This window comes from Arachis ipaensis, chromosome B01 (genome assembly GCF_000816755.2).
Source record: "Arachis ipaensis cultivar K30076 chromosome B01, Araip1.1, whole genome shotgun sequence".
In the NCBI taxonomy this organism is placed as follows: domain Eukaryota; kingdom Viridiplantae; phylum Streptophyta; class Magnoliopsida; order Fabales; family Fabaceae; genus Arachis; species Arachis ipaensis.
Window position 1 is genome coordinate 118,700,038 of NC_029785.2, and position 23,775 is coordinate 118,723,812.

General features: G+C 38.7%; 3 protein-coding genes across 3 annotated transcripts in view; 1 reads left to right on the top strand and 2 right to left on the bottom strand.

Annotated features, from left to right (window-relative positions):
- LOC107634697 (RHOMBOID-like protein 12, mitochondrial) overlaps positions 1-2,310 on the bottom strand; it is a 5,047-nt gene extending 2,737 nt beyond the window's left edge. The window contains exons 1-3 of the mRNA XM_016338128.2: positions 1,840-2,310; positions 709-829; positions 451-570 (exon numbers count right to left, since the gene is read on the bottom strand). Of these exons, the coding sequence (XP_016193614.1) occupies positions 451-570; positions 709-829; positions 1,840-2,222 (624 nt within the window). The 5' untranslated portion in view covers positions 2,223-2,310. The remainder of the gene's footprint in view (positions 1-450; positions 571-708; positions 830-1,839) is intronic.
- Positions 2,478-5,258, top strand: LOC107611656. Its single transcript, XM_016313562.1, has 4 exons — positions 2,478-2,666; positions 2,784-3,066; positions 3,345-4,337; positions 4,435-5,258. The coding sequence occupies exons 1-4, from the start codon at positions 2,478-2,480 to the stop codon at positions 5,256-5,258; spliced, it is 2,289 nt and encodes a 762-aa protein (XP_016169048.1).
- LOC110266542 lies at positions 5,434-21,896 on the bottom strand. The gene is made up of 6 exons (XM_021111400.1): positions 21,731-21,896; positions 21,564-21,640; positions 7,185-7,606; positions 6,729-6,846; positions 5,891-6,641; positions 5,434-5,732 (listed from the first exon to the last, which is right to left on the bottom strand). The coding sequence occupies exons 1-6, from the start codon at positions 21,894-21,896 to the stop codon at positions 5,593-5,595; spliced, it is 1,674 nt and encodes a 557-aa protein (XP_020967059.1). The 3' UTR covers positions 5,434-5,592.

The window sequence follows — 23,775 nt, forward strand, 5'->3', positions numbered from 1 at the left end:
CTGAAGAGATCCTACAGACAAGATTTCTAGGAGATGGCCAATGACAACATAATCTTTCTTCGTTTTGGTAAAATCAACCTTCAAATCTTATGCTCCAAAAGTCTTGACAAGCAGCAACATGAATTGAACTATAAACTCAGATTTATCTAAAATGTTAAGGGATCTTCAATCGTTTACTTTATCTTCTCTAATACAATTTTCTCCCCCTTTTTATCTTTTGCAAAGGCAACACAGCTGACTGCAGTTCTTATATTCCCCTCTCGAACATATTATTACAAAGTAACTATCCACTGATTGACCCTAACTTATTTACCACAAAGAGTACATAACCCAACCTAAAACAATATATTGTGAAGACAAATATAACAAGGTAACATAAAAGAAAAAGAATAATGAAAGAGGCGAGAGAAATAATGACCAAAAATACAACTCTAGAGCAGGCAATCGCACATTCAATCCAAAGAAGTAGAGTCCAATCATATTGGAAAACAGATGCCCAAATTCTATGTGACTGAATGCATTGGTTATCAAAGTGTGGAAACGTCCACTCTTGAAATTGTCCAGGGAGATCTGTTCACAGAAAATAATTGAATTAGCAGTCAAGATGAAGTAACACAGGTGAGAGTTCAATGCAAAGAAAGCACCAGCAAATAATGTCTACAAGTGGTATCATCGGTTCAATCAAAATTTGTAACTCAAGAAACTCACAGTAAAGTTATTTATCATAAACTTTTTATCTCCTATCCTCCATAATAAGAAAACAGCAACATTAGCTATAATCAATCCTAGAACCATATCATTAGGTGTTAGCCTGTTGAACCATGATCTCCTGCAAACACAAGAAAATATACAATTGTAATAAGGCTACCATATTATATATGTAAGCAGACAAATATGTACGCTATAATTAGTGGAAATAATTCTATTTACAAGAAGGAATTGAAGCCAAAAGTAACAATAAAATAGCAAAGTACCAAAAATGCATTTGAGTTTTGAACCATAGCATATCAAAATCAAATGTAAAACATCAAAAACAAAATATTATGTACATCAATGTAGGCATGCAGGAATTCGAAGAATACAAGGACAGGCTACAGTGGATAAAATAAAACTCTTGAAAAGTTGAAATGAGTTGAGATCCACAAAATTTAAACTCTAGCAACCTAATAAAAAATGGAAGTAATACTTTGGTTACTCCAATGCTTCCACACAAGGTAATGGCGTCATGATTGGGACCATAGAGTAGACAGAAGCCCATCCCTGAGAAAGAGGAATCCTCCAACAAGATTGTATAAATTCTATAGTTCTTCCTCTATGGCACCACCATAGTCACCAAACATAGTTAACACTTGAGAGGCAAATGGATCCACTTAAACTTCCCCATACTATATCACAGAAGAAATTAAATTACAAGGCTGCTGCAAGCGTCATTGTTGAAGCAAATTTTGAACAAAAATCAATTGTAATTTGTAAGAAACAATTTTGAAATGATCAACTCAAAGTTTCAAAAATACCAATTTTTTTAAGTCAAAGTCATAAAAATAACATAGTTTTGCTAGTCATGTCCCCAAAAATAAAAAAAGGAAAGAAAGCCACACACACAAGCAAAACCCCTCATAAACCCTAATTAAACCTCGCCAAGAACTATGATCAGGAAAAAAAATACAGAAAAAAACCTATCGATTATTATGGTTATCCAATTGGTAACTACAATATAAAAGAGCAGTCAGATGCGAAAATCACTAAATTAGAAAAAATAAAGGGGAAGAGAAATGGAAATTAAGGTTGAGGGTATAAATAAGTTGAGCATTTTGAAGGAGGAATGGATAGAAAAAGTACCAGCCACGGTAAAGATCAGGAGATTGGTTGAAGCCGAAGCTGCGGCGGTGAAATTGAGGTGTGGGGAGCTTGGACCTGAAATTGAGGAGCTGGTTTCTGTTGGAGAATCTGCGGAAATTGGAGGCAAGAAGCGGGTTGGAGAGAAACCCTCGAATTTGGGTAAGAAAGGAGCGGCATGAGTGAGAATGGTGAAGTGGGAGAGTAGCGAAGAAAGAGGTGGTGGGAATGCGGTTGCGTAGTTGAAGTACGAGTTGTTGTTGTGGTTGTGAAGAAAGAGGAGGTTTTGAGAGAGAGTGCAATATGTTGCGGTGGAGAGTGCCGGAGAGGTTGTGGTGGTGGCTGTGGCTGTGGTTTGCGACCAATTTGCGAAGAAAGCTCTGCATTTTGTTATGCTTTGATCACAGACAGGAAAGTACGTGCTCTGCAAAAGTCTGTGTGTGCACTCTTGAGTCTTGACTGTATCTATATTCTATATTTTTTGAGTATATATATACATATATATGTGTGTGTGTGTTCATCTTCCTCCCCAGATCTGATTATTCGTTGTTCTGCGTCTTCTTCTTCCCCCTGTTTCTCTTCTACTTCTCTCTGTGTCTCTTTGAGAGTATAGTCGATATTTATATATGAGAGTATGAAAAATGGATGATAGAGTTGCACTTAGAGTATATTATTTTGGTCAGATTCTGTTACAAACATCTGAAGGAGTGAGATTTAGTTGCGAGAAGCCGTTAGATATTGTTATTCCGTTCACAATCTCATTTGAGGAGCTAAAAGGTGTGATTTGTGAGAAGATAGGTTTTGAGATATCCAAAAAAATATCATGTATGGTATATAGATATCCCATACCGGTATTTGGTGGTTTCGTGCAGTATCAAACCAAGTATGTAACCGACGAAGCGAGTATGTAGGAGATGTTTTCAATGTATTTTGAAACTCGCGGTCAGATATCGGTGATAGAGTTGTACGTCGAATTCGAACAATCTGAAGCGGACCGAAATATTGAAGGGGAAGAATATGATAGTGACAGTGAGGAAAAGTTTGAAAGCAATTACGAAGCTGTTGTTCCAGACGGAGAAGAAGATCAAGGTGACGGGGTGGTGGCTCCAAATGTGGGAGACGTTGCAAATGCACTCGCAAACGAAGATCCCTTTGAGGAGCCGTCTTTCATGCGGGTTCTGGACTTGGAAGCCATGCATGCGCCGGAGTTTCCGGAATATATGAGTGCCGGTACGTATTAACATATAAATATAGAAAGTAGTAGACTTTGGGAAATAATCTATGTTGATAGATGTAAATAAGAATATAAGTCACGTGGAAATTAATTTGTGTGCATTCGTCCAAAGTTTTTTATGTGTTTATGTTTGTATGATGTTAAAAGTGGGATGACAACATGATAGGAATAATATTTATATTGATGTGGATATAGGGAGCATTGACGTAGTCTTAATTTCAGTTATTAAATGTATTTGTGTTAAATTATTTTGATTTGGCTGTCGTTGTGGTAGAAATTCCTATGGTCGCAGATGGTGAATTTGCAATCGGAATGGAATTCAGTTCTAGGGAAGCTGTTATGATGGCGGTGAAAGATTATACCATCCGAAGAGGCGTAGACTACCGTGTGTATGAGTCGGAGCCGTTGACCTTCTATGCGAAGTGTACACAGTATGGATCAGGGTGTGATTGGCTTATCAGGGTTAGCATGATCAGCAGAAAGTATTGTTGGGTTATAAGGAGGTACAACGGTTCTCACACTTGTACTAGAGCCACTATTTCTCAGGATCATTCGAAGCTGGATTCAAACACAATTGCAGAAGCAATAAAGCCGTTGGTTGAGGCTGACCCGTCGATAAAGGTGAAATCAGTTATTACGGAAGTGCAGTCGAAGTTCAATTACACCATCAGCTATCGGAAAGCATGGTTGGCGAAGCAAAAAGCAGTGGAAAAAATATTTGGAGGTTGGGAAGCATCATATGAAGCTTTGCCTATATGGTTTGAGGCCATGTGTAACAAGGAGCCATCAGCAATCGTCCATTTCGAGACTATGTCTGCATATCAAGGTGATGAGGAAGTAACTGATATCCGGGTATTGCACAGAGTCTTCTGGAGTTATTACCCCTGCATTAGAGCGTTTAGACACTGCAAGCCAGTTGTTCAGGTTGATGGGACTCACTTGTACGGAAAGTATAAGGGTTGTTTGTTGGTCGCAGTTTCACAGGATGGTAACAATAATATCGTCCCTATTGCGTTTGCAATTGTGGAGGGGGAGACTTCTGATGCATGGCATTTTTTCCTTAGTAACCTGCGACAACATGTTGTGACTCGGGATGGTGTGGGACTGATTTCTGACAGGCACGAATCCATCAATGCAGCTGTGGCCCGGAGCAATGGAGCTTGGTCACCCACGAGAGCATTCCACATGTTTTGCATCAGGCATATAGAGTCGAAATTTTTGAGAAAGTTCAAGGCACCGTACCTGCAAAAACTTGTGGTCAATATAGGTAAATTTTAATAATTCGAATTTCCTTATTAACCGAGTTACCTTCAAGCAGTGTTTCTCATGAAATCTTCTCTTGTGTGGCTTTGATTGTTGTGCAGGTTATTCGAGGACGGTGCGCGAGTACGAAGTGCGCTACCAGCGTTTACGTGAACGGGGCGAGGCTTATACGAACTGGCTTAACCGAATCCCACGTGAACAGTACGCGTTGGCGTATGACGGTGGCTACCGCTGGGGTCACATGACGACAAACCTAGTGGAATGCATCAACTCAGTGTTGAAGGGTGCACGCAATCTTCCGATAACTGCACTTGTCAAAGCCACATTCTACAGGCTTAACGAGTTGTTCACTAGAAAAAGAGCCGAGGCGGAGTCGCGGATAACAGCTGGACATGTTTTTTCTGAGGTTGTCACGTCGAAATTGAATGCAAATCAACTTGCATCATCAAACATCCAAGTTAATTGCTTCGACAGGATGAATGAGGTCTTCGAGGTTCGTGAGATGCCAGGTGGAACTGAGTATGCCGTCGACCTCCGTCGACAACGATGTGACTATGGTGAGTTCCAGGTGGATCAGATTCCCTGTCGACATGTTTTTGCATGTTGTGCAAATCAGCGACTGGATTGGCGAGTGTATGTACACGAAGTTTACAAGATGGACCAAGTTCGGAGGGTTTACCGAGCTAGGTTTCGGCCACTGGGGAATCCCACAACGTGGCCTGTGTACAGCGGCCCTCGATTTGTCCCGAATCCGAACCTGAGACGGGTGACGAAAGGTCGCCCGAGGATGACACGTTTCTTGAACGAAATGGACACACGAATGTTACGTGCTCCTAGGCGTTGTAGGCAATGTGGAGCCGAGGGACACAGCCGAAGTAGATGCTGTCGGTCAGCTGGTGTAGGTCCCAGCAACCCAGGACAGTAGATTTATGCCTTTCATGTTTCATTATAGTACTTTATGGCATTTGCTTGTTTATGTTTATCCGTTTGTGCTAACCACCTTATCGGAACATTGTACTTTCATGAAACTTCTTTATGACACCTGAAACTTCTTTAATTTGTAGCATAATCGACGATAGGAAGTTCACATTTAAAGGGTTCTAACATACAAACACAATATTAAATTCAAATTACAAGTTTCCAACATACAAACACAATATTAAGTTCAAATTACAAGTTTCCAACATACATACACAATATTAAGTTCAAATTACAAGTTTCCAACATACATACACAAAATACTTATGTGACCCACACAACTACTTTCTTATTGCCCATTTTATGTCTTCGACGAAGTTCTTGCATTTCTTCTTGGCCTTCTTGAACAAGGACGGGGTGTATCGGTTAGCGCTACGACGTGGCGGGTCCACCCTGAGATTGTAATGTTTACCTGTTTCACCTGTACATAATTTAATGAAACAGACTATCCAAAATGATGCAAACACGGGATAAACAAGCAAAAAAAAAAATACACCAACAAGTTCATAACATAATCATAAAGACACAAGTCCTGAAATTAATGCAATATAATCAATGGACAGTGAAATCAAGTCGGACCTGCATCATCCCCATCATCAGGGGCATTGTTGCGGGATTCTTCATCCTCATCCATCTCCTCATCGTCGCTCTCGTCTTGATCCTCATCATCCGGTTCTTCCATGAGATACTCATCCGTTTCATGCTCATCTGCCCCGGCATTTTCTTCAATCTGACCCATTGATACACGCCGTAGGTTCCGGCTATTAAGTATCCCCCGACCACCATCACTTCTACTAGAATCTCCAGAAACCAAACCTCCAGAAGCAACTGAGGCAGTGTGGCATGGAATCCTCGTGTCCAAAGAAAACCTACCGGGCATAAATTCAGGTTGATGGCCAAATTGTGACTGGCCTGCATCCGCAGCCATGAACCCAACATTTGACAAGTTTAAATGGTTGCCATATTCTCTACGATACCAGTGCATGTAAACATCCAACGGATGCTGTGAAGGTTCCAGATACTCAGTCAGAACGTTATTATACTTGTTTGTCCAGTGCATAATCCAACATGAATGGGACGGGGCTGTGGCCCAGTCAAGATTCTTAGGACCAGCCAGTGTTTCTCCGTGTGCCCTTCCCGGATTCCATTCTTGATGTGGAACTCCCTGAACAAAACCAAACTGTCTTCTAATTCTATCCGTTGCATGCCACTCAATAGATTCGAATGAAATCAACGGAACCGTAGCACTCCACACTACTGCGTGCATGAGGATGTCTTCTGGGATTATGCCCGGATCAATGCGATCCACACCATAAGCAACCCACACGAACTGCACACAGCACAAGACACACATGATTACAAGCCAAATAACAGTCAACCTCAATTCGAGACAAATACTTTTCTAATAAAAACACACCTGCCCTTCCTGAACCTCATCTAATGCCTTTCTAAAGTGGGCGAGGCTAAGATATCTATACCGATTGTCACCACGCTCCCAGTTACGCCACCTGAAATTATTTATGTCAGTAGCACATCTTAAATAGAATTATGAACATACCAAGTAAGTTGCCAATGTTACCTGTTCGCAAGCGGAAAACTGCGGGGTTCCCTAGTAGGGGGCGCAAGATAGGGTAGGCGGATCTAGAACCAAGCTAGCAGAAGTGTTAACGGACCATCGATTTCTTTACAATCAAAACGAGATGCCCGGCATAAGGACCTGTATAGGTGCGCCAAACATGCCGATCCCCAACTAAAATGACTGATACTATGAAAATTCCGGAGCAAAGGTAGAAACTTCCAGTGCACAGATGCCCCTGACTTGTCTCCAAATAAGATAGTACCCAGTAACAACATAATGTGGCACTTGACGTACCTCTGCATACTGATTTCGTCAGTTAGTTGTATACGTTCTTTCAGATTCCTAAGCCATGTCAATTTTATGCCGCTCCCTCTGCAGTCGGCCTTCCTCGGTGCAACCCCAAACTGATGGAAACACTCACCCTCCAATGCTTCGAAGCTGCTCAAGGTCATCCCTGTCACCGGAAGGCCGTTCGTCGGGAGGCCCAAAATAACGGCTACATCCTCCAGCGTCACTGTGCACTCACCAATCGGAAGGTGGAAGGTGTGTGTTTCCGGCCGCCACCTCTCCACTAGAGCATTTATCAATGCTTTCTGGCATTGAACTACTCCAATCTGAGAGGCATGATAAAACCCAGTAACCCGTAAATGATCCTCTACACTCGGATGGTACCGATCAGGGGGCAGTAGGTGGTCACATGTCATCATCCGTAAACTCTGCAAGAACATAACATGTTACTAGTCAAATCATGAATGATTACTAATTTACAACTTAAATTAATCATACTATTTAATCGATTAATCATAATTTCTAACCCAATTACAAAAAAAAAAAAACTACCAAATGATCAAACTACAGCATGTAAACATAACTTCAAAAGATTATCATAAGTCCTATAATTATAATTTCCAAAAATTAATCATAATAATTAATTAGTTAATTATAACTTCTCAGCTATTTACAAACAACATTTGAAAAACATTGTCTAACTAACAACATACAAAATTAACGTTACTTTAGTATTCTTATTTTATTTACAATTGAATTCTTATGATTTACCTTTCTTCCCAAATGAACTATGTATTAAGTAAATTGACCTTGCAATTAATATTAAAAAATATCGTTATTAATGATGCAGTTTCAGATTATAAATTCTCAAATTAATAACAAAAGTAAATTAAGTAATTCTAATTTCTAAATCTATTACAAAATTGAATCGCTGGGTCCGATTCGTGGGGGGAGAATCGCTGGGTCCGATTCCTGTTATGGCATTCTTCCTGACACCACACCCTTGTTAAGCACCCAGTCACCCCATATCCACGCCTAACACCAACTACTCTCCAATATCAAAATTAAAAAGCGATATCAAGTTCGTTATTTCTATTTTTTATTACTTGAATAATTTTTTCGATAATAATTACTACTAGGTGACACCTTGTTTGTTATGATAATATTGTACATTATGTGATATGACTTTTTTTATGATATAATAAAAATTAATTGTCAAATTATTAAATTTATTAAATTAGAATAAAAAAATTTTACAGGTTATGTCTCTTAATTCTCTTTTCTTTCCTCTTGATTTTGAACAGTGCACAATAAATAAACAAGAAATCCTTCATTCTCTTTCTTTGTGGTCTTCATTCTATAAGATTAAAAAAAATTATCTCTCTAGACTTTCTTTGTGTATCTTATAATAGGGATTTATAAACTCTAAATTACCAAAATGTCACAATCTCAACGAAGAAAAAACATGTGCGAGTGATTATGGTGACTCCTCTTTTAGGTAGAAGAATAGGAAGAAGAAGTTCGACTACAATAACGGCAAGTGTCTGCATGACTAGACGCAGTGATACTTGAGTCTGCGATAGAGTGGAATGCAGAGAAATTGTTTCATCATTATCTGTTATGGGAGGTATATGATTTTTTGTTATGTTTTTGTATAATAAATGTTATGCATCTTATGTGAAAAAGCTAAAATTTTTTTCATATTCATGAATGTAAAAAGTAGAAGGTTAAATTGAGGTGTGATTATTTTATTTGGGTTGATGAAGTTGTTGATACTCGAAAAGATTGGAGGATTCAGGAGCGGAGTGAAAAAAGTAAATGGAAGTCTATAGAAGAAAGCAAATGGAAGGTGAAAGAAGAGATGAAGAAGATGTTGCAGATAATTAATGGGATTAATCAAGAATTGAAGAGCATTAAAAATTGGGTTCATTGAAATTGAGAAGAAAGGAAAGAAAATGAAGAGACGTTGTAACTTGTAATTCTTTTTTTTATTCTAATTTAACGATTATTTTTTACTGTATTATCAAAAGGGCCACATCACACAATACACAATGTCACCATGGCAAATAAGGTACTACCTAGCAACAAGTCAATAACCACCGTCGGAAAAAAGTTACTAAGGCAACAAAAGGGTAGAAACGACTAATGAATTTGATATTGGTGTGTACATATGACTTATTAAATAATTAGAATGTACATCTGTCCACTGAATAAAAATTTATATATACTTTTATCTATTTTTTCTTTTTTTTTTCTCTTTCCTTTAATCATTATTAGTGTATAATGTATATGCCTACATTTTGAATTATCAAAATAAAAAAAAATTAAAGTTGATAATTGAGAATTCAATAAAAATTTAATTAAATATATTAAACAATGATATTATACATAACCATCAGAATTGAATTGATAATTAATCCGATCATATGATCGAACCATTGGGTCACTAGGTCAATCAGGTGTCGGTGAGTCGTTGATTCACCTAATTGACCTGGTCATAATTAAAATTAAAAGTTGAAATTTAAAATACATATTTTTACAAATATATTAATAACAATCAAGTATCAATTCTTAGATATAATTTATGAAGTAAAAGAGATAATAAATTAGTCACTAGTATAAAATACTTTCTCAATTTAAATGAAAAAGAGAGAAAAAAACATAACACAATCAATATATCAAATTTGATATCCATTTGAATCCATGTTTAAAAAGATAAAAAAAAAAATCGTTCGAGGTTTACTATATAATTATCTTTTGTCACATGTAATAATAAGAAACATGTTGGCAGAGTGGTAAGAAACATGTAATAATAACAACGGTTCCAAACACGAACCGGTTAGTTTTTAATAGGTTTGACCATTGTTGATTGAGTCAACTGCAAGTTCGGTCCAAATCAACAACTGAATCGGTCAGACTATTAGTTCATTAGATTTTTGGTAGAAGTGACAAATCCGATCCAATTCTGATAACTATGATATATTATATATAAATTCTTTTAATCAAATTTAATTAAGTTGGCACAAATTAAAAAAAATGTGTTGTGACATCGTTTCTTTTTTTTTCATACTTTTTTAACACATAACTTTTTATTGAAGAACATAAAAACTTAGAGAATCTCCAATGGAGTGTGTTTAGAGTATTACTTTTGATATTTTCAAGAGATGAATTGCTTTAAAATTGAAATATGCATTGGAATTTATTGATGAAATAAAACTGACATTACCTTAAAGATATGGTATCACTTTGATAGAGAACCAATAAAATATTGTCACTAATATAATTACGTTGATGAAATAATTAAAAATAATATAAAATTCTAACTGAACTAAGACTAAGCATTGGAGGGACAAATTTAACTTTCAATTTCAAATTACTATTTATGACAAGTAGTCCCATAAATATTTTATGTGTCATCTTGTAGGACTCAAAATCAAATTGAAATTAGATTTAGCATTAGAGATTTTTTTTATTGACATAGCACAAAAATTTTTACACATAACACATAAGTTTTTGTACAAAGCACAAATTTATCAATATATCACAGAAATTTTTGCATTTACCCATAGCATATAAATTTTTGCTATAAATATAATTTATTGGTTGGATTAATCAATGTTTTGAACATGTGGTCTTTCAAAAATTTCTGTGCTGTACATCAAAATTTTTTGCGATGTCATCAAAATTTCTATTATGTGCTCTAATTTTTTTTTGAACAAATATAGAAGAAGAAGATGAAGAAGAAGACGACGATGATGCTGATAATGACAGACGAAGAGAAGAAGAACAACGATGATGTTGTTGAAGAAGATGACGATGACGACGGCGACAAACAATAATGAAGGAGGAGGACAAGAAAAAAGAAGCGCGATGTGACTTGGTTAAATCCTTGGTTTAAAAAAGTTTGGACGCCTGGATTTATTTGTATGTTAAATTATCTAAAGAGTTTAATTTTGATGCACTCAACTAGTAAAATGTAAAAAGAAGTTATTTTTTCTGATGTGACGATATATGATTGGGTGCACTTATAAAATAACTTTACATTGAGAGTGCATCAAAATTAAAGTATTATCTAAAAGTTTTCAATTATTAACTTCACATCAAACCGTGAATCTTTACAAAAAAAATTATAAAATAAAAAATTGATTTAACTAACTTGTGCCTAAGGGAACATTTTAAAAATATAATATTCTGGCCTAGTCTAACAGAAACCAGAGGTCCACCAGACGAATCAACGACCCATTCGCACGACAAAGTGTCCATCGCGTGACACGATCTTTTCAGCAGAGATCTGGATAGCTGGTGGAAGCTTCCAGGGAGCTAGGCCCAAACAGGAGAGCCCAGCCGACAAATGGGAATAAAAGAGAAGAGCATATCCTTCTCCAGAGGTACATCACCATAATCCTAATTTAGCCACCTTATCGTACGGACACTAGCTTTAGCATCGGAGTGTCCTTGCAGGTGGCCCCACCCACCGACCAACCAACAAATTGTAGACGCAGCTCCTTCAAACGGAAGTTCACGTTCGAGTCCCCATCTTCACCCCAAACACCCTGACACCAACGGAGCCATCAGTAGCCTTGTGCTTGACCCAGGGTCACATAGAACCGCCTTCCTGGATAGACCCGATCCAACGATTCGTAGAAGAAGGAGACCTACCAAAAGCACGAAAGAAGCTAAGCTTTTGAAAAGAGAGGTCTTCAAGTACAGGTAGTACAGTGCCAACTGTACAAGAGAGGACTCAACCAACCTTTGTTGATATGTTTGCAACCCAAGCAAACAAAGTACGTCCAGAAAGAAGTGCACGAGGAATGTTGTGGGCATCACATCGAGGAGAAATCCCTAGCCCGAAAGCTCATTAGGGATGGGTATTATTGGCCTACAATGATGACTGACACTAGAAAGTATGTGAAGAAGTGCCTCAGGTGCCAGGAGAATGCAAACTTTTATAAGACACCGGCAGAAGATCTGAGTTCCATCATAGCCTCCTGACCTTTCTCCCAGTAGAGAGTTGACCTGTTGGGACTATCCCAATGGCCCTAGGACAAGTCAAGTACCTAATTGTTGCCATTGACTACTATACCAAGTGGGTAGAAGCAGAGCCGTTGGCAAGAATATCATCAGCAAACTGCCAAAAATTCTTATGGAAGCAGGTAATCGCCAGATTTAAAATTCTTGTAGTCGTGATATCGGATAACGGGACATAATTCTCTGACAAGAAGTTTGGAGAGTTCCTAGAAGGTCTCGGTATCAAGCAAAGATTCTTCTTGATAGAACACCCTCGGAGTAACAGGCAAGTAGAGTACTGATGAGCGGATATTTTATACGCTTTTTGGCATCATTTTCATATAGTTTTTAGTAAGTTTTTATAGGTTTTAGTGTTAAATTCACATTTTTAGATTCTACTATAAGTTTTTGTGTTTTTGGACAATTTCAGGTATTTTCTGGCTGAAATTGAGTCTGATTCAGAGACAGAGAAAGTATTGCAGATGCTGTCCGGATCTGACCTACCTGCATTTGAAAGAGCTTTTCTGGAGATAAAAAAGTCCAAATGGAGTGCTCTCAACGGCTATAAAATGTCAGAGCTTTCCAACAATATATAATAGTCCATACTTTGCTTCGGATTAAAAGGCCCAAAACTGGCATCTAACGCCAGCTTCCTGCCCCCTTCCAGGCGTCCAGCGCACAAAAGAGTAGAGACCAATGTACAAATGCCCAAAGAGGACCCCCTAGCTGGCGTTCCATGCCTTAGAGACCTCATAGCACGTGGGTCTCATCAAAGCTCAGCCCAAACACTCACAAAGTGGGCCCCAGAAGTGAATTTTAGCACTAAACAGACTGTTTTACCCTTACTAGTCATCTGTTTAGTATTTAAAGTGTATTTTACATAATTATTCGAACAAGAAACAATATTTTTACCATTCAGCATTTTTTCACGGTTTACTTGTATCAGTATGAGTTTCTAAACCTCTTAGGTTGAGGGGAGGAGCCCTGCTGAGTCCTATGAATTAATAAAAGTATTAATGTTTCTTCTTCGATCCGTGTTTGATTTATCTCTAAGATGTATATCCAATCTTCATCGTGGTGAATAGGATGATCTGACAAATTAGCTCTATTCATCACATTAAGACGAACGTGCCTGACAAACACCCGCGTCTATTTGGGTTCATGTGAATACGTGACTGGAAAGCACGAGCCAACAGCTATGTTTATACATCTCTCAGACGGCTAATCCACGACTTCGTTGGGGACTTCTCGAGACACCAGTTCAGCCAATTTCCAGGGAGATTAGGGTCTCTGTGGTATAGGCTAGAATCCTAAGAAGCAGCATCCTCTTATCCGGAAGATTCAACCTTGTCTGTGGCGTTTTAAGTAGGATCGCCAAGAGAATGGACTGCTATGTGCTTCACCCTTCGTCAGATTGGATGACCACGGCCAATGGCGTTCAATCTGTAGCAGAGGAGATCAATGACCATGGCCCATGGCGTTGATCACATACAGCCTGCCATAGAAGAAGATCATTCACAAGCAAAGAAGACAGTAATACCAGAGTTCATTCAGAAAGACAAAGCAACTCCAATCCTTTACCTTATCCTTATCACTGATTTCTATTTAATTTACAGAGTATCTTTATTAGTTATATGTCTTCATAGTTTCATGATCATCTTAGTTCAACAACTCTTCCAACAACCTTCTGATCTACCTGACTAAGACCTACAAGATAACCATAACTTTCTTCAAACCACAATCCTCGTGGGATCAACCGTGACTCACTCAGGTATTACTTGGACGACACAGTGCACTTGCCGGTACAACAATACAAAGGTGTGGGGATTCGTGCTACCAAGTATGCAAATAAGGTCATCCTAAAAGGATTGAAGAAGTGCTTGGAGAAAAAGAAAGGCTTGTAGGTAAATGAGCTAGCCTTGGTCATATGGTCTTACAGAACAACGCCACAATATGCTACTAGGGAGACGCCTTTCTGACTCACCTATAGAGTAGATGCCATTATCCCCGTAGAGATAGGAGAACCCAGCCCAAGACTGCTGTTAGGAGGAGGCAACGAGACGAGCGAAAAGAACCTGTTAGATGAGACCAGGGCAATGGTCCACTTGTCGAAAGCAGCTCTGAAGCAGAGGCTGACACTGCATTACAATCGTAGGGTACGTAATAGAAGTTTCGAGGAAGGAGACCTGGTCTTGCGCCACAACGACATCGAGCGATTAGATAGGAAGAAGATACCAAGGACTTGGAATGTGGCAAATCTTAGGAGATTTTACTCCTAAGGAACAACGCTTCTAAGGATCAGTCGGCCTCCCGATCTTGTTTGGTTATTTTTCTTCTTTATTTCTTGTGTCTATTTTATTATCCATCTTGTTTCAATTTTGCATTTATTACGCCTGCTTATACTGTTGTAGTTTATAAAAGAAAGGGTACTCTTTTCCCTTGCCGTCAGCACGGAACGGTAGCAAGGGGTTTTGACGAGGTCCATTTTTTAAATTATTTTTCTTATCAACATTATCGCTAAGTTATGGCTATGGTTTTCCGGGACTGGTCAATTCGAGAACCCCCTACGCGGAAAAATAGATATCTATCGGAAAATGACTAAGCGACTAACTTAGCATAAACGTCACACAGCTAAATAGCCAAAGTGATTACACGTACAACAAATATATAAGTTTAAAACCATATAAGTCCACAAGTCCAAAAGCCCACAAGTCACGAGTTCAAAGTCTACTACAGGGGCAACGATGGAGGAAAAATGTCGGTAAAGGTTTTTACAAAAAATATCACGTTGCAAGTATAGTCTAAACCAACAAATTATCCTCAGTCAACGTTTAAATTGTTTGTCACAATACAAACCCAATAAAAATAAACCGAAGTATTTAAACCTCGGATCGTCTCTCAAGGAATTGCAGGGAAGTGTAGTTATTATTGGTTATGGAAAAGTATTTTTGGGGTTTTTGTGATAAGAGACAAGTAATTTAAATAACAAGGAAATAAAATAACAACTAAGAAAAGTCCTAGCAAGGATTGAGAATTGAAATTCCTATCCCCATTATCATAGTCACTTGTGATGGCAATTACCTTTTGCTCTCACTTAGTTAACCTCTAACAATTGAAGGTAAGTCAAGTGAGCAATTCAACTTGAGTTCACAAGTCCTAATCAAAGACTAGAGTTAGTAAAGCTCAAGCCCACTAGCAACTTTCAATCACCAATCAACAAGAGACTTTGACAACTCAAGAGTCTCCAAATTATTCAATCCAAGCTAAGAACATGAAAAGCTAATTTAAAATCCAACCAAGTATTTCATCAAACACTTGGTAGGAGCAAAAGAAAAGTAAAAGAGAATATAAAATCTAAGACCAACAATTGCAAGAGAACAATAACAACAAATTAAAGAAACCAATCATAAACATGAAAACATAAATTGCACTAATATGGAATTAAATCTAACATGAAGAGTTCATAAACTAAATTGGGACAAATAGAGAAATCAACAAGAGAAGATAAACTAAGATGCTAGAATAATAGAATGTAGAATAGAAACTAAATTAAAGCAAGATAAAATTCTGAATTGGAGAAGAAATAAAACTAAAACCCTAAAACCTAGAGAGAGGAGAGAGCCTCATTCTCTAGACAACTACATCTAATCCTAAAATTATGTGAATGAATGTGTGAATGATTGATTCCCCCTACGCTTTGTCACGCGTACGCGTCGGCCACATGTACGCGTCGATTGCCTGATATGCTGGTCACGTGTACGCGTCGACCACGCGTGTGCATCGCTGCCAGCTTCTCCAAACTTTGATTTCTTGTGTTCCTTCCACTTTTGCGCGCTTCTTTTCCATCTTCTAAGTCATTCCTGCCCTATAAAATCTGAAAATATTGAACACACGTATTACGGCATCGAATGGTAATAAGAGAGGATTAAAAATTAGCAAATTTAAGGCCGAAGAAGCATGTTTTCAATCATTGCATAAAATTAGGAAGGAAAATGTAAAACATGCGAATTCTATGAATAAGTGTGAGAATAATGGATAAAATTCACTCAATTCAAGACAAAATAAACCGTAAAATAGCGGTTTATCAATCTCCTCACACTTGAACATTAGCATGTCCTCATGCTAAGCTCAAGAGAAACTATAAAGGAGTGAAGAGGAATGGTAGCTTTTATGAAATTCAACCTATCTATATGAATGCAACTAAATGAAAAATACTTTTTACCCACTTGGTTAAAAGTAAATCAAATTCTCCAAAAACAAATATGAACTGGATTTCACTAATTTAAATCATAAAATGAAGTACACATAAACTTGCAAGGAGAAAGCTCGTGAAAGCCAGGAACAAAGAATCGAGCTTCGAACCCTCACCGGAAGTGAATACACTCTAATCACTCAAGTGTTTAAGGTTCGATTCTCTCAATTCTCTACTAACCTTGCTTTCTAAGTCTTGCTCTTCTTCTACCAATCAACAAAAATTTAATACACAAATACACATATCAAGAGGTCTTTTAAGGGTTGTAATGGGGTTAGGGCAAAGGTAGTATTGTATTTGGTCAAGTGGACTAAAATATGAATCCTTGATTAACCTAAACTTCCCACCTAACTTAAGACAATCCATGTAATCAAAATACAAAATCTAACTATCCATTAACCATGTTTATCACATATTCATGCATCCGAATTTGAGTACAACTCATATGTATTGCTACTACCATTTAATTTAGGGCATTTTGTCCCCTTTTATTATATGCTCTTTTTCTTTTCTTTTTTTTTTCTTTTTCTCTCTTTTTTTTAAATATTTTTTTCTTTTGTTTTTCTTAATGCATATGATTAAGGTATTGAATGCAAGAATATGTGCTTAACTATCTTTTTCACAAATTCACCAAAAATATACAATACCCAATTCCCAAACCAAACGTTTCCAAACCCAATTTCCCCACACTTAATTCATGAGTACTCTCACTAGTCTAAGCTAACCAAGGATTCAAATTAAGGACATTATTGTTTTCTGCTTAGAGTTAGTGATAAGCTGAAGTAAAGAACAAATGGGGTTAAAAAGTCTCAACATTGGTTTGCAAAGGATAATGAAAGGGTAAGGCCATATGGGTATGTAAGCTTAGTAAAACAAGGGCCTCAATCATATAAATATATGCATACATCAAACAAAGGAAATATAGAATCCAGCAAGACAAAGATCACAATTTTAAAGAGAACAACAGATACCAAAATAAAACATTGGTTAATAAAATGCAACCAATCAAATAGGCTCAAAATCTCACTGGTTTTGTGTGTTCAAGTTCTAAAATAAATTTCTTCAAGCAAGTTCAATACAAATTTTAATTCAAACTAGTGAAATACTCTAAAAAATTTCTTAAAAAAGAATTCATCACTTCAACCAAGTAGTAGCTAAATGCAAGCAACTAACTGAACATGCAATCTATCATGCAATGCAATAACTCAGTAATAAAGAGAACTAAATATTGGTGTTGAAAAGAAAGTAACTAACACATGGAAGTCGGTATCGACCTCCCCACACTTAAAGATTGCACCATCCTCGATGCATGCAAAGATGTACAAGTGGACGGGTGGCTACAACTGATGTGCTTTCTCCAAAAATTGTGCGGATGGACTTGTCTGTTGCCCCCATTTAAAAGTGTTCCGTTCCCCTTCTTGGTGGCCATCCTGAAAGAAGAGAAAAAGGAAGAAGAATAACCCACAAACAAAGATATGCAAACAAATAAGATATGGTGGGCTAATGCCAAATAATAATAAGGTTCTCAACTACATGGTAGCTACAACATGCAAGTGAGAAAACAATAGAAGCGAAGGGCATTTCAAGTAAATAGCAGACAAGTCAAGAAGCACCCAAAACAATGCAAGAAATATGCAACAGTTGAGTAAGAACAGTCAACACCAATAGTATAATATCAAACTTAGAAAAGAAAATAAAAATATACACAAAGTAAAAATGCAATGAATGATAGTATGCAAATGCAATTTGTAAAAGAGAATGATGGATAAGAAAAATGATAAGTGAACTTTTGAATGCGTGGATCGCCCAAAATGAAAAGTGACGTGTACGCATCAGTCACGTGTACGCGTGGAAGTGAATTGTGCTTCGCGCACAACACTCGCAAAGTGGCAGCCCAACTCTCTGTTTGAAGTACTTGAAAAGCAAAATTTTGATTCGACGCGCACGCGTTGTCCACTACTACGTGTGGGTAGTGAAAATCACAAATGACATGTCTGTGTCAGTGACGCGTACGCGTGGGATTGGCTATGCGCCTAGCACTGTGCCAGCGTGGTCTTGGCATAACTTTCTGTCCAGGCCGCGCTGCCGCACCGTTCCAGCACGGTTTGGGCACGAACCAAATTTGGGCGTCGACGCGTACGCATCGGTCATGCGCACGCGTGACAGCTTTTTTTTTTTAAATTAACAGGCTACCAAAGTAATGTGAAACATTAATAAACAAGCAAAATCACACTGGAAACTAAATAAACCTAACTAAAAATGAAAATTGAACTTATTACCAATATAAAAAGAGGAAAAATGAAAGAATTTACCATGGTGGGGTGTCTCCCACCTAGCACTTTTAGTTAAGGTCCTTAAGTTGGACATTTTGTGAACTCCTTGTCATGGTGGCTTGTGCTTGAACTCATCTTGAAACTTCCACCAATGCTTGGACTTCCAATAAGCTCCAACACTTCCAAGTGAATTCACCAAGCTTTGATGAAATTCTCCATAAGCTTTGAGCTCCTAAAGTTGATCCTCTTGTATGCTGGGATCCCAAATCTTGTTTCTACACCCGTCTTGAAGTTGATCATCATTGTTCCAACCAGGTGGCAAGTAATCCGAATTCTCACTGAAGTATCCCAAAAACTTCCTAGACCCAATCAATTGAGAACTATATCAACCATTGCACTTAGACTTGAACATCCAAGCATAACAAACCTAGAATTATGTTGCCAACCACTAACCATCCCCCTTTTACTCTTAAAACCACAAAGAGCTCTAAGTTGTCTATCTGTCTCAAGCAATATTTAAGTGGGAAAGTAGAGTTTAAGGATAAGAATTTTACCCACTTGAATGTTGTGTTGGATGGTAATGGCTTGGGGAGAGGTGTCTCCAATGGCGGCCTTGCCAATGTATGCTTCACTTTCTTGGACTCCTCTTTGATGATCTCCACCTCTTTACAAGCTTCTTCAACATTAACCTCTTCTTTAAGTCCAATGTGAGAGGATTTGATTGTCGATAAAAACTGATCAATTATCAAATCCATCTCATGATCAACCTCTTCCAAGTCTTCAACCATGACATGCCTTGGAGGTTGTACACCCTCCTCAATATCAAATTCAAATGTCTTGGAAGGATGCTCTATGACTTGAAGTTCCCATGGAGGTTCCGCATCTCCTAAGTCTTCAACTACTTCCTCTTCTTCGATAATTTTGGCTTTCTCTACTTGCTCTAGTACAAAATTCAGCTCATCCTTGATGACTTCTACCTCTTGACAACTTTCCTCAAGGGTCTCTCTTACCTCCACCTTTTGGGCCTCCTCTTGCTTTTCTTGAAGTATGGATGCATGAACCCAATCCATTAAGTCCCTAAGACGATCCTTCTCTCTTGTTCCATGTCAATAGCATAATTGGGATCATGTTGCTCTTGGATTGATGGATATGGGTGAAAAGGAAGTGCACTAGAGCTTGATGGTTGAGTATTGGGGGTAGAGAATGGATCCACACGAGATATAAGAGCTTGGAGAGTAGAGGTGAGACCGGTGAGAGTAGAGGTAAGTGCGGTTTGAAGCTCCTGTTGCCCTTGGTGAATAACACTAAATGTATCATCTATGGGAGTTTGGGGTGGATAGGAGGGTTCATTTGTTGGGAGAAAGGGCTCATAACGGAAAGGTGGTTCATTTTGATACAGATATGAAGATGGTGTATATTGAGGTGGTGGTTCTTGGGGGTAATTATGTTGGAATGTGGGTGGTTCTATGTATGGTTCATATGGTTCATATGGTGGTTGGTATGGTGGATATGGGTTTGGGTCATAAGGAAGTGTTTGATTGTAGGTGACTTGTGAGTATGGTAGTTCAAAACTATGTTGAGGAGGGGGTTCAGAGGCATATGGTGGGGCTTGTTGGTATCAGCTATTGGATTGATATGCATCCTGGAATGACTCGTGCTCATAGTACGTTGGTGGAGGTTGTTGCCAAAAAGGTTGATCATATGCTCGAGGCTCCTCCCACCTTTGATGGTTCCATCCTTGGTGCATATCCTCATTGTAGCTTTCATTCCCTACAACATAGTTGTAACCACTCTCATAGCCAAAGGGATGAGAATTCATAGTAGCAAATAAAATAGAAACAAATAAAAATAAGCAACAAAGTCCTAAAACTAACAAAAACTAATAAACAAGCAAAAGGTAAACATATACAATAACCAATAATAAGGCACACGTTTGCAATTCTCCGGCAACGACGCCAAAAATTGACGGAGGAAAAATGTCGGTAAAGATTTTCACAAAAAATATCGCGTTGCAAGTATAGTCTAAACCAAAAAATTATCCTCATCCAACTTTTAAATTGTTTGTCACAATACAAACTCAATAAAAATAAACCGAAGTATTTAAACCTCGGATCGTCTCTCAAAGAATTGCAAAGAAGTGTAGTTATTATTGGTTACGAAAAAGTATTTTTGGGGTTTTTGTGATAAGAGACAAGTAATGTAAATAACAAGGAAATAAAATAACAACTAAGAAAAGTCCTAGCAAGGATTGAGAATTGGAATTCCTATCCCCATTATCATAGTCACTTGTGATGGCAATTGCCTTTTGCTCTCACTTAGTTAACCTCTAACAATTAAAGGTAAGTCAAGTGAGCAATTCAATTTGAGTTCACAAGTCCTAATCAAAGACTAGAGTTAGTGAAGCTCAAGCCAACTAGCAACTTTCAATCACCAATCAACAAGAGACTTTGACAACTCAAGAGTCTCCAAATTATTCAAATCCCTTGTCACACGTACGTGTCATCCACGCGAACGCGTCGATTGCCTGATGCGCTGGTCACGCGTAAGCGTCAACCACGCGTACGCGTCACTGCCAGCTTCTCCAAACTTCAATCTCTTGTGTTCCTTCCACTTTTCCACGCTTCTTTTCCATCATCTAAGCCATTTCTCCCCTATAAAATCTGAAAACACTGAATACATGTATCACAGCATCAAATGGTAATAAGAGAGGATTAAAAATTAGCAAATTTAAGACCAAAGAAGTATGTTTTCAATCATAGCATAAAATTAGGAAGGAAAATGTAAAACATACGAATTCTATGAATAAGTGTGAGAATAATGGATAAAATCCACTCAATTCAAAACAAAATAAACCATAAAATAGCGGTTTATCAGGTAACACATCGGTCCAACAACTCGAATAGCTACTAGAGAGTTCAAATTATAAGTAACTAAAAACAGAGTTCAAATACAACAAAAGTAAACCAAGTTATAAAGACGGAAGGAGAGCACCTATGGCCTTGGCAGGTCCACAATCTTACCATCCTGGATCTTCTTGAAAGCGCCGATAGCAAAAGTGTCGAAATTGGGAGCCACCAAAAGAACTTGGGCCTCAATCGCCTCCTTGGTAGCGGTAATGGCACCCCGAGCATCCTTGATGACCTCCTTGTTCTTCTTCCGCATGTTAGTGGCCTCAAGGCAAGCCATGTCTTCCGAGTTCACGGCCTCAGCCAGCTCCCTCTCAAGCTTCTTTACCTTGTTCTCCGTAGCGATGGTTCAACCTTGAGCATCGTTGATCTGCTTAACAGGAAAGAGATCCCGATCAACGAAGCGCTGGATCTCCTTGCCAGCATCCTTTAGCTTTTTCTCGGCTCCACCAAGATTGGTCCCCATAGTTTCTTCGTCAGCCTTCAACTTAGCAATTTCGCATTGGGCAACCCTCTACTTCCCCTCCAGAACCTAACACTGGGACAGGATTGGATCCACTTTTCTTGCTATAGCAACAGCTCGGAGGAGGCTCTGATATGTCAACTTAGCTTGGGTAGCTAAATCCTCCTCGCAAAAGAAGTTCTCGGTACCCGATAGTATCTGGGAATCAGTGAAGCCACCAGTGTTGAAGTGCTTCTACATAACGGAAAGAGTCTGTCCCGAGCTAGAGCCAGTTTTCCTTTTTTTTTGGGTTAGGGATCACAAGTACGTCTTCATCCTCAACCCGAGCTCTCAGAGAGTTCTCAACCACAGCTCTGTTACCATGGTCAACCTCGTTGATTGCATTGTGACTAGGTTGGGGATTTGGCTGAGGCACAGATTGGACCTCTAGTTCCCCGGACTAAGGGATCTCTGCATAAGGGTGGGAGAGTTAGAGGCGTTGTCATCCCCATCGGAGAAAAAGTGAGTCATTAAACGATTGAGGGTAGTGTTCCCGGCAGCCATCCCAACTACAAGAAAGAATTGAATAAGTTAAATAAAGTTGCTAACAAGTCGGGAAAATGGAAGTATAAAAGGAACCAAGCCCACTACACTTACCTACGCAATCCTTAACCAGAGTCCCAATCACCCATCAGAAGGTGAGGGTTAATGGGATTAGAGTCGAACACGACAGAAAAACGTCAGTGATCTGCTAGTTCTGCTTACCTAAACCATCATAGGTCACTTTAATTAGGTAGTTGGAGCCAGCGCCAAAGCTTCAGTAGGTTGGAATGCGCATTCGCCCTCGACGGTAAGCCGAAAAGGGTGACGACCTCGCGCTGTCCTTATTTTGAAGAAGGTTTCTTTAAATTCGTCAAAGGAATCTTCGAAGAGGCTGAAGATCCTCCAGCTTTGCACGGCCTAGAAAAGAGAGGTACCCTTTTTTATGCTTACCCTCTAGGGAAGGATTTGTGAGCAGAAAGAAGAAGAGGAAGACTAACGGTTGCCAGGAGCTCCAGATATTCGCAAACCATCTCGAAGCACCGGATGACAGCCTAGCTATTAGGGTGAAGTTGCGAGGGAGCAACGTCACACCAATTTAAGAGAGCCAGGATAAAGGGAGAAAAGGGAAGCCGAATGCCCAAGACAGTAAACATGGGCTTGTATATCCACATCCAGTTCGGGACATGGGGGGCTTTGAGGTTGAGATGGTAGACGCGTTCCTGGGGGCCTGGGACTAGGAGCTCATAGTTTGCCTCCTCGGGACCACATCCACATACTACTCCCGAGTAATGGAGCTCTTGCAAGTCCTCTGCAGTCACCCTAAAGGAGGTACCTGTCACATCAAATGTGCACCACACGTAATGGTTTACGGGAGGTCCCCTCGCCATACCTATACTGGAGGCACTACTTACGTTAATCACAGGGAGGAAGGAATATCCTAGCCTTAAACTAAGTCAGTTTACACTAAATCACCCTAGTTTAAACTACCAAAAAGAACACCTACGACACTCCCCTAAGCAACTATCTAGCAAGCATCAATTTTGATGTAAAAAGAAATAACAACAAGAAAGCCAAAGTAGTAATGGAGAAAAGTAAGTAAAATAACACAAATACATGATCACTTACCAGTAATTGCAGTGTAGAAAGGTGTTGAAAGTTGGAAATGACAGGCTCA

Bases quoted from the DNA above. Each gene is read 5' to 3' on its own strand.
- LOC110266542 (XM_021111400.1), bottom strand. From the start codon at position 21,896: ATGGCTTGCCTTGAGGCCACTAACATGCGGAAGAAGAACAAGGAGGTC. The intron at 7,607-21,563 runs GTTTATTTTGTT...ATGTTCTTGCAG, and splicing joins TGATAAACCGCTATTTTATG to AGTTTACGGATGATGACATG. The intron at 6,847-7,184 runs GTACGTCAAGTG...ATTCTATTTAAG, and splicing joins GACGAAATCAGTATGCAGAG to ATGTGCTACTGACATAAATA.
- LOC107611656 (XM_016313562.1), top strand. From the start codon at position 2,478: ATGGATGATAGAGTTGCACTTAGAGTATATTATTTTGGTCAGATTCTG. The intron at 2,667-2,783 runs GTATATAGATAT...ACTCGCGGTCAG, and splicing joins CCAAAAAAATATCATGTATG to ATATCGGTGATAGAGTTGTA. The intron at 4,338-4,434 runs GTAAATTTTAAT...ATTGTTGTGCAG, and splicing joins AAAACTTGTGGTCAATATAG to GTTATTCGAGGACGGTGCGC.